This window comes from Tetrao urogallus, assembly GCF_951394365.1.
Source record: "Tetrao urogallus genome assembly, chromosome: 4".
Taxonomy (NCBI): domain Eukaryota; kingdom Metazoa; phylum Chordata; class Aves; order Galliformes; family Phasianidae; genus Tetrao; species Tetrao urogallus.
In genome coordinates this window covers 2,957,643-2,975,716 of record NC_136817.1, presented here as the reverse complement: position 1 = coordinate 2,975,716, position 18,074 = coordinate 2,957,643, and the positions used below count along the sequence as shown (strand labels likewise).

Genomic DNA, 18,074 nt, shown 5'->3' with positions numbered 1-18,074 from the left:
AAATCATATATAACTTAAAGGTGAGGTTGCCGTCTGTCTCGTTAGAATGGGATACTTTGTTTTGAGCACGCCGTCCTGTATCCCACAAGGCACAGGTACGAGGCATGGTGTCCGCCGTTCCTTCGTTGGAGAGCTGTAGGCGCACGGCTCTGCACTGATCCTAGACCCAACGCCATCCCCGCTAATGGGCACGAGTCTGGAAGCTTCCAGGGTGGGGGATGCACTAAGAGAGAAGCTAGATGGTTGGGAACGGCTGCGTCCTGCAGCCTCTGCCTTCCCTTCTGCCCTGCTCAGCCACGCGGCAGGTAGATGCCATCTGGGAGCTGAGGCTGGCAACCCTACTTACAGGTAGGAAATAATACTGTAATTACTAGGCGGATGCAGGATTTGATCTCGGAACACAAACGTACAAAACTGTAACAAAGGCATTGTAAACAAGCAAATAAGCACTGCCTCCTTGAAGGATTTCAATGCATTCCACTCTTGGTAGGTTAAAGGCCAAACGTAAATTGACAACTAGCTTATCTCATTATCCCAATGAGACTAAGTGCTAGGATCACGATTAAAATTGAAAAGGAAGATTAAAAAAACCCTTCCAGGCATTGGGAAGTGCAGCCAGAATTATCATCTTGCTGTGATGATCTTGGAATTTGGAATGATACTGTGTGATGTGGCAGACAGCGACAGTGGTAGCTTGGAGATTGCTGCACTGTGCATTTCAAGCAACACAGTTTGAAAAGTGCCAGGGCGATTTCTTCACAGTATTTCACATGCAAAGGGGAGAGGGGACAGAAGGGGGGTTTGAGGGGGTGGGGGTGGAGGAAGAAGCCCCATGCTGCTTTAAGGCAGGGAAGGAGGCAAACAGGTCCACCATCCTTTAACTATAGTTCCAAGGCTCCTATTCTAGGGACGTCTTCTTGTGCTCTCCTTTAAGGTGGTTCACTCTGGATCCAGAAAAGCCCCAAGTCTTAAACAGCAGAGACTTGTTCATCTTCTGCAAACACAATAAGACAGGGGAAAACATCATTTAGTTCATGTAGACGAAGACTGCGACTAAATGAAACAACCTGTACTGTGTTCACGTGCTTTCTGTCCCTATCAGGTACATTAAAAAAAGAAAAAAGGAAAGAAAAAAAAAAGACTATCTGAATATCTTTACATTTCAGGTCTCATGAGAATCACTTCTCTGAAATTTTATTCTCAAAGAAAATAAGACAATTGCTATTCTGATCTAGGTGCAGTATTCTCAGGTCAAGAATGTGACAGCTACTCCTAAATATTTAACAGCTTCATAAAGCAGTTCTTACGTTTTTCCTTGAATATGTCTGACAGAAGTCACCATTTCCTAGTGGAAATTTTGAATTTCGCCTTAATTTTTGAGTTAAGGTTGCATAAAAATGACCGTGGCTTCCATTGTCACTGGTAAAACACAATTAAAACTCTCAAACTGCCACAGCAGTTCTGAAAGTTTGAGGTAATTCTATTAAAGGGATCTCATCTTTTTTTGTCATGTTTTACTGCAGAGTTCATGCTGCACACAGAGCTCTAGTAACTAAGCAGTTAGGGAGGGAAGGAGACAGTTAGCCTTTCTACCATTAGACAAAACAAAGCATCAAAGATTCAGATGCGTGACTTGAGCATTACCCTGCTTAGGCTGCAAGCATCTAGCTCTGAAGATGCAATCCAGCCACACTCACACTCCACAGAATAACAGAAAGACCACGTGCACATGGTCTTCATATCGCAATAGCTGAGCTAAAGCATAAAGATTGGCAAAGCAAGATAGCAAAATCACGTGAAGCAGTTGGTATGGAAGACCCAGCAATGGGAAACTCCACAATGGCAGAGTTTCAGCTACAACACTGAGTGATTATCCATCTGAACCCCACCAACGATGCTCTCTGGGGTAGGCATTTGTAGACTGAGATATATATTGTGAGCTAGTGCCAAACACTGGATATTTTCAGGGCAGCCAGCTCTTTCTACCTGGAACGTAGGCACCTCAAAAGAAGCTGCCTAAGCCAACTGCTTGGTTGTCTAAGATTCAAGGCAGAAATACATTCCAGATTTTAAATGATGTTTCGAGTGAACTGAATCCTTCCCCTTCCAAAAACTAAACAGACGGCAAGGTTTGAAAGATGGAAACTCAAATTATAGCAAGAATTTCTATTGCAGTAATCACTTGCATAATCTACCCTGCGACTGTGAAAACAATGAACACACTTGCACGCTTAAAATTTAACAACTAGAAATTTACCATCTTCCTCTGTGGGAAACCCTTGAGACTGATAGTGAGTAAGACGTGGATCTGACTCGTTTGGTTTGTGCCACTGAGGTTTGCTCACAGGCCTGCTAGCTGAATGGCCATGTGACTGCTGCTGCTGAGCTGACGTCCCATGGGTCTCACACGTCCGTGCCACCATTCTGGACCTCTGAAGTGCTACGTTGTAATCTGGAGGCTTTCTAGTTGGATGGGAAACACCTTCTGCAAACTCAGCAATAGGTATTCCGACATAACCAGGAGGAGTTGGAGGTGGTTCCCGATACCGACCTTCTTTTCGTGCTGCAAGAAAAACAGATTATTATGAAGTGATAAGATGAAAACTGCTCGAATTAAACAGTGAGAGTCAAACACTGATCAACTCATGAGCCCGGGAGGAAAAATCCTGAAGAAGGATGAAAGTTAAACACTACATAGTACATAATGAGATACTGAAAAATAAACCATATGAGAAAACCAAAAATATACAACATATGCACGATACCATTATTCTTCCAGTAATGAAGTATTAATGAAAAGAAATTCACCAAATGACATGAGCAGTTTGCTCTAACTTAGCAGCTGAAGCTGCTCCATTAATTAAATAGAATGAAACATTCATTGGTCAGAGACCAGCGATGTGGAAGACACAAGAATCCACAAAAGTGACAGCCATCATGAATATCAGCATCTTCCCAAAAGCATGTCTATCTTAATCTTGAAGATGCACTTTGTCCTTAAAAGCTCATCTCTTTCGTTCTTAGCAGCTTGCTGGCAAAGGAAAAAAGGAAAGAAAAAAAAAGAAAAAAAAAAAGAAAAAAAAAGAAAAAAAAGAAAAAAAAAAAAAGGACTGGATTTCTTTCTACAATCCTTACTAACTAAGGCAAAGCTACAGATGAGGTAAGAGTAATAGACCTAATTCTCATGTTTTTTGCATGCATCACTGACCACTGCTCTTGTGGTTTTAATTTCTGCAAAATTAAGTCTTGAAATCATTCCTGCAAGAACACTAATTGAATAAGATTTTGTACAGGAGATGGAAAGCCCACATACTTCGTGGATCTCACTGAGGTTTAGCTGTTTACCTGAACAAGAGTTAACTCTGGCCATACCCAGTGTACCCTTGCAGAGAGAGGGAAGGAAGAATGATGAAGAGTTTTAAACAACTTCAGGAACAGACCAGATGGGCACTGATTTCATGATTCTGTATTGTGGAATTTCATATTTAAAGATGTCAATTAGGACTTGGATCCTGAACAGTTTTTATGAGTCTAGCCCTTTTATGTGACTAGTCACAGTACAAAGGCAAACACAGCAGGTAAAAAAAGCCTGGCACAGCAAATTTACTCTTCCTGTCTTGTCATACCCTGTATAATCTTGCACAAGTGATGAGGACAGTATCACCCCGCATTATGCAGTACGAAATTGACTGAAAGGGCAGTACCAGCTCACAACTGGCTTTACTGGGCTGGTGGGTTTTTGCTTTTACTATTAGCAAACCAAATCGTCTCACATGGAATCCAAATGTGCTTTTCTTGCACAAAGCAACATGAAGAAACTTTGAGAATTTTTGTTCAAAGATTTCAGAAATTTTGATTTTAAGTAATTTTGACATAGAATAAGTTCTGTAGAAAAATTCCACTGCAAGAGATCAATGATACCCAGAGCTGCATTTGCAAGCACAGGTATTAGTACTGAATGGTTGGAAGATACACAGCTGCAATTTTTGGATCTTTTTCACATTCTCCAAGGTCTATAAATGTATATAAGTGTAGTGGCAAGCTCAGCCACGAGAGGCAAGTCTGGAAGCACATCTGTTGGTGAAACCAAATGCATCAAAGAGTAAAATTAGAGACTGGCACAAATCAGAACCTCGAGTCCTGAACTGAGCAGCTCCCTCCTTTTCACAGTTCAAGGATCCAGAGCTGCACCCACGCTTTGCAGCAACAGGCCATGGCTAAGCAAAATACTTGGGCAGAAAATGGAAAAGCAGCTTATCACAACGGTCTCAGCATGACTTCAGTGTGGCAGACTTTTTCAGCTGTGTCAAAGCAAAATGGCTTTCAGATGGCTCTTCGTAATAACCTGAGGAAAGGCACTCACAGCAAAGGGAAGTGAGAGATGCAAAAAATGTGGAGGGGTCTTGGATGTCCCTACGACATCTGGGATGTGTAGAAGGAAAAATATGAGAAGTGTTAAAACACTGCCAAAGCTACCTTTATGTTAATGTATACATTATTACCTCACTGGATGATTATAAATGTAATACAGCCCTAATTTCTTAAGGAATCTCTTCGATTTGAGTAATCTAAAGAAATGCTTCAGCTGGTGTCTAAACACAAAGTGACCCCATTGTTAGAAGGAAGGAACATTCAAAAGTAAGGAATCACCAGACTAGTTACACAACTGTAGGAAGGAAAACGCTTCTAAAAAAAAATAAATCAGGCCACATTTACAAAGATACCTAAATATAGAATGCAGAGCCTTACTGTGAAGAGAATGCACATTTCAGAACAGACACCTATACACATCAACTCTAAACACCGTCCAGCAGTTGAACTAGTTTTGTGTTTTTTTTTTTTAATGACGTATGGCAGACTGTCTCAAAACAAAAGAGCTGCCTGAACTGAGAAGCAGCTGTAAGTGGTAATTTCTCTAGCAGCAAAAACCGAGTTAGAGGGCAAAAACCGAGAGACTACGAAATGTTCCATTGTGCTTTCAAATCAAACCAGACAAAAGAAAAATAGGTTTAGAACAACGCTACGCACTGTAGGTAAGCGAACTGAAATTTAACTCACCGATAAGCCCCTTTGTAGTACTTGATGTTACTGGTATGTGAGCAGGCACGGGAGCTGGCTTTGCCTCCTCTGCTGGTATGGATGTTACACAGCTGGTTTCAGCTTCAATAGAAACATCCTTCCCACCCCTTCGCTTTATGGTACCTGTGTCACCTTCTGAGTCCTCTCCCCAGTAGCCCGTTGAGGATGCCCAGCTTGCTCTGGACTGCGCTTGCTCGAGGCCCTCCCTGCCTTGACTTTGCCGGCCATACTTTGTGCCATGATCGGAGAACATCAGCTGGTCCACGTGACTGCCTGAGGCCCACAGTCCCGCCCCATCGCCCGAGTTATCAAAATGAACGTGTCCAAAAGGCAGCGTCTCCCAGCTTCTCTGGTGCTGTATCGTTTGTATGTTGTCATGGGAACCACTTGAGCAAGAAGTCCAGCTACCGCGGCCGCTGTCAGCTGCATCGAGTGAAGCTCTGTCCCCCTGATCCTGTGACAGTTCTTCCGTGCTAGGAGAAGACAGAACAGTAGCTCCAGCGTACAGGCCTCTGTTCTCTGACAGCGGTGCATAAGATCTAGATGCACATTGAAGAGGGGGAAAAAAAACATCCAGCGTTGAAAGCAGAGATCCTTTACAAAGCACACAAAGAACTGAGCAATCAAAAAAATGAGCACATTGAAAGTTTTGATGCAATTTACGCTGTACTTGCTCAAAAGACTAATCTGATTTTGAGCACAGAACACTTTCCTTTTAAGCTCATCCTTAACAGAGCCAATAGGAATAATCACTGGGCAGCTCTCTTGATGAAACTAACACTCTAGTGGAGTCACCTCAGAATGTAAAATCTTCACTTTACAGCAGTCCTTTAAGACAGGCAAACACCACTGAGATACACAGAACAACAGGGAGCAGACTAAGAGATAGTTCCCTACCGCTTTTCCAGACAAGCAGTGCAAATAACCCAAAGTTAGAAACTGAGGTTTATCAGCAAGTGACTGAAGCTCAGCTTTAAGGCTTCTGCTCATTCACAACACTGAATGACAACTTATCAGTATTTCTTGCAAAGGAAATTGACTTCAAAGTTACTTCTGGAAAAACATACTCCTTAATAGAGCAAGTACATTCTCTGTAGCCTTCCAGTGGCTGATCGAGTCTGACAGTATCACTTACATAGCAGCAGGGAAAACTGACCAAGTGTCAGCTTGGTTTAGCAACTATCAGGACTGCTGTGAGTTGTGGTTTGAGGGCAGCTTGCTATGCAGATTGGGACCCTCATCTGATTTTATACATCCTATCAAAGAGCTTGCACAGCCTGGGATTCCCAGAGCTGAAGCACACCACTTTCAGAACAGGCCTGTCATCCACAGACCCTACAGGACTCAAAACCAGAGAACTAAAGTTTCCAAATAATAGCTCAGAAAAGCAACTGGTTCTCAGGCTCACTGACAGAGATTCAGAGAACTCCTTGCAGCACTAGCTTACCCACCTTTAGAGAAGTTAATTACCTAGAAAATTACTTAGAGAGCCAACAGCCAAACATGAATTTTAGCTTCCAATTATTGTTGACTAGGAGAGAGATTTGGGGTAAAATATTTCGCAGTTAGATAAAATTGCACTTTTCTGTAAAAACAGACTGGAAAATTACTAGCTATTTCTGCTCACAGTGCCAATCCCGAATAACTGCATCAATCATTTGTCATCTAACTCAGTTAATTCCCCATCTTAAAAATTGTCAGAATACTCATCTGCTACAGAGGGGAGTCTACAGAAACACTAAGTGCTCAGATAAGTCTACTGGAAGAAAGGTCTTACTGCCATAGACCTAAAAAACATGCGTGAGGGCAAAAGAAAACAGAAACAGAAGATGATCACGAAATTCAGTAGCGAAATAGTGGAATTTAAGGGCAGAGGAGAAAAGGAGAATTTGAGACAGATACAAGGAAAGTTATACAAACAAATATACGTGCCACACACTGTATGAAAGTATAATTTAAGTGAGAATAAAATTCCTACCCTAAGCTGTATTGATCTGGCTCAATCACGATCCTTCTATCAATTCTTCCCACGCCAAGGTTAGTCTCCACAATGCTGACAGAATGCCTCTGTCTCCTCTCATCATGCAGGGACGCTGGCATAGAGTCAAAAGAGGAATTGCTGACAATACTAGACCTGGAAGAAATTTCGCTGTGGCCAGAGTCTGAAAAGTTATCCACTGTGCCACTGGGAGCCAAAGTGTAACCTGCAAAGGGAAACATCACTTCAATCAGTCTCTTACAGGCCCACTCAGCTGGCAAGTTCCACTGCTGCAACTGTAGTAAATCAAAAGCATGATATGTTTTACACACAGAAAAAGCACCAAGAAAAAAAAAAAGCAGCATAGCTTTATGAATTCTGTATGCCCTATTTCTTGAAAAGCAGTTTAAGATTGTAGGGAATGTGAAACATTCATTTAGAAACCAGCCACTCACCTTCCTTCCCTTCTCCCTTCCTCCCCGAGATTATTTTCAAATGCATTTTATTTGTGTTCCTACATCATGAAATCTCACTTTTCATGAAAAAAAAAACCAACAAACAGCAGCCTATACGTAAACACTGCCACCAGGTTTGGAACAGAACAGGTACACTAAACAAGATTAATGCTCAAAAGTAATCCATAAGACTGTCTCATACAGTTTTTGTGCTCCGCAACACAACCCTTCAGAGGTGAACAACATATGCAACGCGAAGCACATATGTCTGGACTCACTGTTTATTACATATCTTGGTGAATAAAAGGCCTATAACGCTTTTTAATTAAATTTAAAAAAAATAATCAAGGTTTTCAAGCTTTCTTTGTGGTACTTGGCTAACTAAAATTCAAAAGACAGTATATGTGAACTATGAGAATTACACCATCATTTGGAGGTAGCTCTGACACTGCCAGACCTGCAAACAACAATAAGTCACATAGGTAAATTCAGCTTTTGTTTCAACACTGACAAAATGCTCTTACAAGCTAGGTTGAAGGTCATTAAACAGCACACACCTACAATTGTTTTGCTTTCTATCTATATTAAGTGTCAAGAAGACTTGAATGATCTGTCTCCACTCACACTTGCTGAGAATGTGGAATTACCACTGTCAGACTTTCTGAAAGTACCTATCATTAGCTTAGTGTCACCACCAAGATCTTAAATTTTAAAATTTAAAAGCATCTTTATGATTTGCTTTTCAAACAGTAAAATACCTTTTAGTCGCAGCTCTGACCAAAATTACCTAAATTCACTTTTTGCTACTACAGCATTTGGGAGAAATCGGGCTGAGATCTTACGAGGGCTCAAGATGATAACCTAAGTCTTCTTCACATAGCATTCTCCTCAATCTTAATATAGATCACTTCAATAGAGATTTTGGATAGGCTTTTGTACTTTTATGCTATATTTCTCTCTCCTCTTTTCAGATCCCAGCTTACCCAGTTGGACTTATTTTTCTCCCTTTGGTTTCCATTAACTCCATCTATCCCAGAGGTTATAGCGAATTGATATTCTTGCTACTGCTCTCAATTCCAAAAAGAGAGGAGGATCTGGATGGATCCATTAGTTTGGAGCCACAGGGTCTCGGTTACAGAGTACTGCCACTCACCAGGTTAAGGAAAGGGTTTAGCTATCCACTTGATGAGAAAATAGAAAAATTGATACCTGCCTGTTTCAAAACCTTATGATCTCCGTCCGATTTGGGGAAAGTTACTTCTACAGCAAAGCCTCCAACACATGCATCGCTTTGGCATTTTATTACAGGAACTCAACCTCAATATATGCATTTTAAATTCATTTTAAATGTAACCAAAATCTTTTAAAAATTAACACCACCAAGAAAGTCCCAATGTGCAATACCATTCCTCAAATACCCATGTTTGAGTAATTAATTATGCTTCTATTAAAATGATCGTTAGTGATTTGTATCCCAACTATCTTAAGCTTGCCTGTCATACATAGGTCATTTCCCACCCAGCCGGGTGACAGAGCAAATAATTCCTTTAATAGGTTAATGAGCTTAATGAAGTTTAAAATCTCGTACAGCAATCTGCACGTACTGCCACTGGCAGAAGATGCTCTGATGGGAATATTTTTGTCAGAAGCAGCTGTAATGAGAGTGACCTAATGCATCACAACCCGTACCAGTTCAGGCTTCCTTGCCTACTACTATCAAGCAGGGCCTTCAGCTGTCCCACTTGAGCACCACCTCCTGCTCTCTTGCTGACCATAAGTGCCTGAAACAGGAGCAGTAATTTATTCTGAATGTACAGATTCTCTTTCAGAAACTTCCAAAGCCTACGACCTTCAGGAAACAGAATGAGAAATGTTCTGCATCTAGTACCTTTCCTGGGAGAACTCTGTGGTGAGGTGGGAGGAGAAGACAGATGTGAAGATGCACTTGATACAGCGTCTTCAGATTGCTTCTTGTGGCGGTCCAGACTTCCTTCTTCAGACAATGAAAGAATTTTCTTTAAAGCTTGTGGGGAGTTAATGCCTTTAAGTAAGAATGAACGCAGGCAGATGTAAAGTTTAATATAAATACATCTTCCTATTTCACAGTGCATTTATGGAGGGAACACCATCTAAGAAAAAACACTTTTCTCTTTAATTTGCGAGTTTCTAATGGTGGCTTAAATGAAGTAAAATTTTAATCCTACTGTTCGAAACACAGTGCTGTATTTCTGTAACTCAGTTAAACCAGTCTTTCATTTTTGCCACCGAAAATAAATATTTTGCTGCAGAAAATCTAATCCAGAGGTGGTGCTTTGCAGTACTGCCTGCACAACATACAAATCAGGAATAAGCACAGCTGTGGTCTCTGGCAAAAGAACTGAAATGATGAGAACACACAATGCTCAATGCTCAGTTAAGGTTTACATTGTGAGAAGTGAAACAGCTCTGTTTCTTTTCCAGACACAGAGCAGTCCAGAAGGGCAAAAGAAGCTAGACAGATTAAGAAGATTGGCTTACAAAATAAGGCCATCCTGCAGTTGCCTTTCTCCCTTTAGAGAATTATTTCTGCACCGGTTTATTTTGGGAAACCAAAGAATAACAACATCTTTAAGATGATGTATGATATAAAGATCTAGGGCACAAAGAATTGCTTTTCTGAGGCAACATTTATCTTTGTCTTTTTCCACCCTCTCCTCCCCTCAAAAAATACATCCTGGCATACACTTAAAAGCAAAAACGGAGCTTCTCTGGCATTTTTGTATATTTCTGTTTGGTGGTAGAGGACATTTTCAAACCTTCTACAGACTCTTCCTTTGATCTGCTGGATCACAACGCTGCTATCAATAATTCACAGCTCCTTCATCAACATAACCCAGTCAACTTTTCAGAAACTTTCCCACCATGAGGAAAAATACCATCTGTGTAGCTTCAAAATGCTTTTAATATTAAAATTTAATGGTAAAATTAAGATGGAGATGAAGACTGAGTTGTTTCTTGCCCATTTTGCTGCTTTTAATTCTTCTCTAGCAGTCTAAGCTGTGCACAAATAAACTAATAAAAAGTGAGAGATGACTTTAGCTCTTAAGCAGATCTTAAAAGTTCACTTTACCTACATATATAGGAACATAGATTTGGAAGACAAATTGGAAGTAATTCCTATACCCCTTCATCTTTCAGCATGACACGCAGGCAGCAGCACCAGCTTAACAGTACAAAGCACGAGGGATCTGAATCCAGGGACACAACTCTCTAATTGGAACGTAGGCCCACGTTTGTAATGATGAGCACACCACTTTTGTAATTAGTCTGGCACAACTGAATTTCTTATGATATGTTCAACTTTAAAAAGAGAACAAAGCAAAACAAACAAAAAACAAAGTAGAAAAGCCATTAGAACTTCTGAGGCACTTCAGGTCACTGAAAAACCTGATGTTTGTTAATCCACTTGGAAAAGCCAAGGTGTTAGTGCAGATAGCCAGAAAAATTCATTATTTCCACCTGCTATTAAGAGGTAAATAATTACACTGATTAAATTGACAAGGATGCTTTCCTGGCAGATTTCTTTCTTCCCATTTCTAGAGAAGATACTTTTACACATATGCTGCATGAAACTGCATAATTTTCCTATAATGCTGCCATAAATTAAAGTCTCCATCTTATTTGATGAAAGTACTTCCCTGACACGAGCAAAGAAACCTCAGAGTACTCCACTGAATGCTTCTTTGTTTGACTTACCAAATGGTGGGAGGTCTTTGACGGGCACTTTCTTGCGAGAGGGATAAAGAGATACAGCAGGGACCTGCAGAGCTTGGTTTGCTTTGTGTTGCTGCTGCTGCTGCTGCACTTTCTGCTGAATTCCTGCCCGGGGAGCCACTGGTGACGTTTCGGATTTTCCAGATCGCTTGTCTCCTGTATTCTTTGGCACTTTGCAAGAAATGGGAGAAAGCAAAGAATGACTATCAACCACAAATACAGTGGGAGTTCTAAGCTGAGAAGTGCCAAGCCCTCCAATTCAGAGTTAAAAAAGTGATGAAATACTGAAAATGCAAGAGGACACATCTGGAGCTAAACAGAGAGGGGGAAAAGGAGATTTAATTTCATTTAAAATCTGTAGATCATCAAAGAACCTTTTCTCTTTCTCAAAATAAAACTCTCATCAATTGACTGTTGTTATAGTTCTTAAAACGTGACCAGAAGTACACTGAGCTATGATAAGGACTACAGTTGGTTTAGGGCAGATATAATTGATACAAAACAATCCTAATATCATAATTAGCATTTTTCGCCATCCTGAAGGAAGGGAAAAGCATAAGATACAGCATTCTCTAATTAAAGTGTGACAGATTTCCAGTTCTGCTTTCCCCACCATGCCTCTGAAATACCTGGACATGATGGAATTCCTTTTTCTCTCTCAAGATGAGGTCGCCTGGGACGATTAGCCCTATTCATACCAACACCCTGAGCGCATCAGAACCGTAGAGGATCTTTTGGTTTCTCTGGATCCTTCACACAGACAAATCAAAAGAACTCTTGTGCGCTTCAGCATTACGCCATCCGAAAAGCCTACATAAATTTCTATGCTGTTAACCTCTAAGATGACTCCCTTAAGATTCAGAGATGCCCAGTACTTGCTCACAGTGAGTTATATAATTTTCTGCCTCATTTTCCAGTTGCCATTCCAAATAATTCCTTGCATTAGGAAGAAATACATTTAACAGCCTCCTTACAACCCACAGCAAATGGTAACGCTCACATGTGTTGGTGGCTGGCTCACACTGTAGAGACAGAGTCTGGAGGTTTTCTTCATCCATTTCCAGATCCAAGTTTGAGAGATACTGCTTCACTTTCCGTGCCATCTGAGCATCTTCATAGAGCTTTTTAGCATTAAGGAAGGAGCTGCGACGGACCCTCTTTTTATGACCCCCCGCTTGTGCGACATCAAGCACAGCTGCATTTGTACTGCCCTGGCTGAGAGACCTGGAGTGAATGAAGGGGGATAAGAAGGGGAAAGGATGAGTTAGTCTGACACGGAATCGCTTAACAAGCATGAAACGTGCAAAAGATTGCATGAATGTCAGTCTATGGTCAAAGCTCACATGCCTCATTCCAGTAAGTCAAACAGCTATAACAGATAGAAGGATGAGGATCAGGAAAATCTTTTTACTTGGTTACAGGCACTACTTTGATTACATAAATATTTTAACCTGTTCTGCTCCAACTAGGCAGTATCACTTCACACATCAAGAAAAGCATTCAAGCTAGCTCTCTCACATAAGCCAGCTATTGAGAAGACTGGGCATTAGGAAAAGCTCATGCAATAAGGCAATGCTGACAGAAGACTATAGCTGAAGTTTATATTTCAAGACATGTAACAGAAGGCATTTTTTAAAAGTATCTTGGGAGCTTTCAGTCTGACCATATACAGAATGTATAACACAGCTTTAAGGAATAAAACTCACTTGTAACTTCCTAGGTCGAAAAGAGCTTTTTTTTAAAAACGATTTGCCTGTTCATGCTGACATAAAAGTCATGCAGATTTTAATGTATGTACATCAACATAAAAGCTATGCATTTTTCCTGAATTGATAAGAATAAAAGTTACGGTTGAATTGTAGTGGGAAAAAAGTTTAGCAGTTTCTGGAGTTATAACGTTTCTATTTGACTTAGTAACATGGTAATCGTTTATCAGCCTTAAGAAAGTTAACACCAATTTTTAGCAGTTGCTAACTTCCCACTTCACAATTTCCCTTTTACTTAAAGTCACTTTTTTGGCAACAGATATTGGAGGTGGTGGGAATAACACACCACTGCTATTTATGATCACTTGAGTATTTTACAGCTTTTGTGTATTAACCTCAAAAGAACTCCTGATCTAAAACATATTGTCAGTTAAAACAAAACAAAACAGGGTTAACAAAAGAAAGTATCAAAGCACCAGAAAATTAAGGATGGCAAGTAGGAAGTAATGCAAATGGCAAGGGAAGAATGAATGGCTGTGTGCATTGTCTACCACTTACCCCAAACTCCTCCATTTCTTCTTCCTGCAAGTGAGAGCCAGGAAGAGTAAAGCATGGGTTTAAGAAGAGACAGAAAGATCACAAGCTCAGAAAGAAAAAGACCAGATCTAAGGACAAGCAGTTTCTAGAAGCCCACAAACACTAAAAAGATTCAGCTACACAGTCAGATATTACAAACTCTCCTAAGTTCAAATTAAGAAAAATAATATGCAATAAGCTGCTTTAACATGAAGGCAAAGACCATTCACTCCGCATTTTTAATGACTCTAGCTTACACTGTTTCAAATACAATCCCATTTATTAAATCAAAATGATAAAGGTCTCACACATTGACATTTCAAGCAAACTAACACATCTCCCCCACCCTTCACCTGATGCAATCTTTTTTTTTGAAATAAAATAACCAGCAGCTAAGAAACAATAAAAACATCCATATATGTGTGTGTGCCTGTGTGCAAAATCACAGAATTTAATGATTTCTCCCATTTCAGAACTGCCTTTGATGTACGCAATACACGGTTTGGGTTAATTGTTAACAACAAAAAAACCCTCCATACTGCTCCACTGCATCAAAGGGGCTCAGAAGAGTTAGATATCAGTCCTGAAAATCAGTAACATTTCCTGTTCATACAGAGCTCGCTGAACAACTGCCAAGGACCTGCTGACAGGAAGAAAAACATATCCTTTACGCTCCAAGCGCATGGAGAGGCAAGTGAAAAGCACCTCTTGCTGATACTTAGCCTCCAAACTGGTAAAAGCTCTGCCTTCCACAACAAGCTTACCTAGTTCTAAACATTAAAGCAGGATCCATGTTGACAGATGCCATGCGACCAACGTGGCGGATTTCCTTCGCGATCATCCTCAGCTTCTCAAAGTTGACTAAGCCTTCCACTTTGGAATCGTTTCCTAAAATCAACCATAATTAACATCACCAGTGACCGGGTGCCAAAGTGAGTTTTTCTTAGCTGGTAAGAGATGAAGCACTTATGTTTTTACCTTCGTGAAGGAATGTAAGGTCTTTTTTGATAACAGGAAAGAGGGGAATAATAGGGGGCTGCAGATTTTGGCTGTTAAGGACATTACGGTATTTTGCCATGTTCCTAGATGGATCAAACAAGTCCTGTAGATCTTGGAACAGTTTTTCATACTTGCTTGGAAGCTTTTCCCAAGTAGTTCGGAGCCTTGCAACCGGTGCCAAATTCAGGCCACTTGAAACAAACAAAAAAGTGCAAGAAGTTAAAGAACAATAGGAAAAAGAAAAAAAAAAAGCCACGCTCAACTTTTAGGGAAAAATATCACTTAAACCAGAATAGCATAGCACAACACCAATTAAACCACAAAACTGAAAACTTCCTTTCCCAGTGTGCATTGCAGAAAAGTTAATAATGTCACGAGTAGCTAAACATTTTAGAGAATATGTATTTATTCTTACTACTTTGGAGCAGCTTCTGCACTGGATAACAATGTTGTATATTATAAGTCAGTATCAATTATTTCCAGATTCCCAGAAATGTCACCTACATAACGCTTAGGTGATGACAGCACAGGGACCCACCTTCTTGCTGCAGTAATCCACCTGACTTGATTGCATCTAGCTCAAATTTTGCTATGAAAGACTCCATCTATTTGAGGCTATTCTAAAGGTGTAGCTGGTACAAAGAACGAATTTTCTTCTCCTTAACAATCTCATTGAAGACAGTACCTTATGCAGTGGCCAGCACGTCTTGCTTGTAATTTCCAACTCTTGAAAAATTTGGTATAGTAGCATTTCTAACAGTATTTCAGCAAACATTACTGTTTCAAATTCAAATTACAGGAAAACACCTTCCTTACTGGATTGTCAAGTGCCACTGCTAGCACCATGAATTTAATGCATTTTTTTAAACAGATAGGTAAGGCTTTTCTTTTTACTCAAAATAGAATTTGACATTCAATACCTAATGATAGCAAACATCGAGTTGAAATTCTTGCATTCTCTGCAGTGTAGTGCTATCTTAATGAAATGCTTGATGATTTTCATCCTTTTCAACTGGTTGGTTTCTCTTAGAATCTCCGAAGCTACCCAGAACGTTTCTTGATTTATCACTTCTTCAAACTTCTTTAGATTAGTGCAGCCTGTTTTTGATTTGAGTTTAAACAAGTCATCTATGTATTCTGTGGGTTCAATATTACGGAATAGCTCAAAGTTCCTCATGGAGAGCTGGGTGGCCACCTCAACGGTACTGAGCTGCAGCAGGGAAATTTGACTCTCTCTTAATAACTCTTGAGCATCTTCATCTGAACAAAGAGTTTCCGTTTCCATGTTGTTCTTCAGGTAATATCTGTAAGAACAAAATTCCAAAACAGACTTGATACAGTATACTCAAATACTAGTGAAAATTAACATCTAGCTGTAACCATAGAATAAATTGAATTTTAACATGCTTTGATATTAATTAGAAATTAGAGAAGAGGTGATTTCTTGTAAAGAAACAGAATGATAGTAATTAAACAATGCTTCTACTAACAGGATTCTTACTTAACAAACTAGCATAGTCAGCTCTAGCTTAGTCTCTAATCTCACCTGCCACTTAGCTGTATCCTATCAGCAAGCTTGGATAACTGATCAGGAAGCCTCCTTTGTTTGATTACACCCTCAGGTGTGACAGAGACTTCACACAGTGAATACGCATCAGGGGTAGCAGTGAGAGCAAATTCCCTGATGGCCTGGATGACCACTTCTTTTGCAGTTGTGTCCTTACTGATCATGATGTAGCGACTTTGCTGGTCCGCCTTGAAAACCCTCAGAACTTGATCTGGTAAGTCTGAAAAAAAGTTGCATGCAAGAAGTACAATTCAGTAATGTGAGAAAAATAAAAAGAGCATAAGAAAGAGCAACAATATCAGTCACGTTGAATCAAAACCCTAATGCTATTTCTCTTTATTTCAGTATCACTGTTATCTCCCATTCCCACAGAACAAGAATGCTGTTTATTTTTTATTCTAGTTGTTTTGTTTTTAAATGAAAGACTAGTTCTGCCAACATTCAGAAAAATACAGCCATCAAAGGGGAAAGCTCTGCAAACATTACCCACGTATGGACAGATGAGCTAATAGGATTTTCACAGGTGTTGAGCGCTGGTAAATTCCATTTAAGTCTGGGAGTAGCTAGAAATGCACATACAATAGCCAGCTGTATGCACAAATAGACTGCTGTGGTGTTAATGCATCCAAGTTCTTAACTACCAATAAGACTCCATCCCTGATAAATTTAACTCACTGTATCAAATGTGTAAATGATTGAAAATGTCATCACTAAAATGTTGTCACAGGGTGTAAGACTTAAACAGACAAAGAAAGAAAGCTTTTCTAAGCATTTAGGGTTCATGTATTCAATTCAATTCACGTTTCAATTCATGACAATTCCTGAACTGAATGTGTACAAGAAAGCTGCTTTTAGGAAACCTGGAGAATTATCATCCTAATTCCAAGGCTGCATTTGGTATTTCTACCACCTTATTAACAGTTTGAAATCTAGACCCATTAATCAACTGAAGTTAGATTGTTGTAATTGTATTATAAAAAGAAAACCAAGAACTAAAATTGTACTTCTGTCCAGCATTATTATTATTATTTTTAGCTTTTAAATGACAAGATAAAGTACTTTCAATCAATTTAATTTAATTTTTTGTCTTTATTACAAATTTTTCTACAAATACTTTTCTAGTATTGTACAGTATGATATCTGGTCATCTTTATCTGATTAGAACTTTTTTTTTTTTTTTTGAAAGATTATAAAGGTCATATGTACAAGATAATAGAAAGTAACAGAAAGTCTTCTGAATGTACAACCAGAAGTGATGATTATCTTAAAGATACTTGAAAAAATGACATACTGAAAAAAAGAAACATGCATGTTGAGAAAACAAAGGCCTTATTTGACAACTTATGGAAGAAGAGACCTGAAAGTGCATAATACCTATTCAAGGTACTGTATAAAACTTATGTCAAGCAACAGAAATCTTGTGAGAAAAGAACAAAAATTAATGTCTTCCCACTACTGCTCCATTTCTCTAAGATCATTTGAAAGCAGCAAGGTAAATCCTTCTGATATGAATGGACATACGTACTAAAAAGGCTGTTGAGACATAAATGGAACCAACCCCATAACTGTCAAGCTCACGGTAATATTTTTTTGCATCTTGAGGAGCAATAACACTCAAGCACATTATGGTTAATTACATTATTATTTACCCAAAATGCGTAACAGTGTAGGCCAATTTTAAGCCATTCCCAAGTACTTGAGTTAAATTTATGAATACCTTTGACAACGAGCAAGTCAATTTTGCCCATCACCACCAACTCATTGACCCATCTGTCTTCAGTAATTAGTTGAAAAGGGACCCAGAGCAGGGCCTTGAAGACATTTCAACATACTCTGACACTGTAGGGAAGGCAGATGCCAAAGACACAACCATTCAGAGGAATTACTAAGAATCAGAATGCTCTGTAAATCCTGTTGTGTCTTGCTGTTACAGAAATCCTTGCCACTCAAAGAACTGTTAC

General features: G+C 39.6%; 1 protein-coding gene across 5 annotated transcripts in view; it reads right to left on the bottom strand.

The window, feature by feature from the left end:
- Window positions 1-968: 968 nt before the first annotated feature.
- Window positions 969-18,074, bottom strand: part of RAPGEF2 (Rap guanine nucleotide exchange factor 2) — a gene marked incomplete at both ends in the record, with an annotated part of 169,078 nt that continues 151,972 nt past the window's right edge. For 2 of the 5 annotated variants that reach the window (XM_079535011.1, XM_079535014.1), the window contains 12 exons: window positions 969-994; window positions 2,258-2,563; window positions 5,059-5,618; window positions 7,058-7,283; window positions 9,359-9,553; window positions 11,248-11,436; window positions 12,266-12,489; window positions 13,530-13,553; window positions 14,312-14,435; window positions 14,526-14,737; window positions 15,467-15,850; window positions 16,093-16,333. In XM_079535011.1, the coding sequence (XP_079391137.1) occupies window positions 969-994; window positions 2,258-2,563; window positions 5,059-5,618; window positions 7,058-7,283; window positions 9,359-9,553; window positions 11,248-11,436; window positions 12,266-12,489; window positions 13,530-13,553; window positions 14,312-14,435; window positions 14,526-14,737; window positions 15,467-15,850; window positions 16,093-16,333 (2,711 nt within the window). Of the gene's footprint in view, window positions 995-2,257; window positions 2,564-5,058; window positions 5,619-7,057; window positions 7,332-9,358; window positions 9,554-11,247; window positions 11,437-12,265; window positions 12,490-13,529; window positions 13,554-14,311; window positions 14,436-14,525; window positions 14,738-15,466; window positions 15,851-16,092; window positions 16,334-18,074 lie in introns of all 5 variants that reach the window. The other 3 variants (XM_079535012.1, XM_079535015.1, XM_079535013.1) reach the window with 2 other exon arrangements.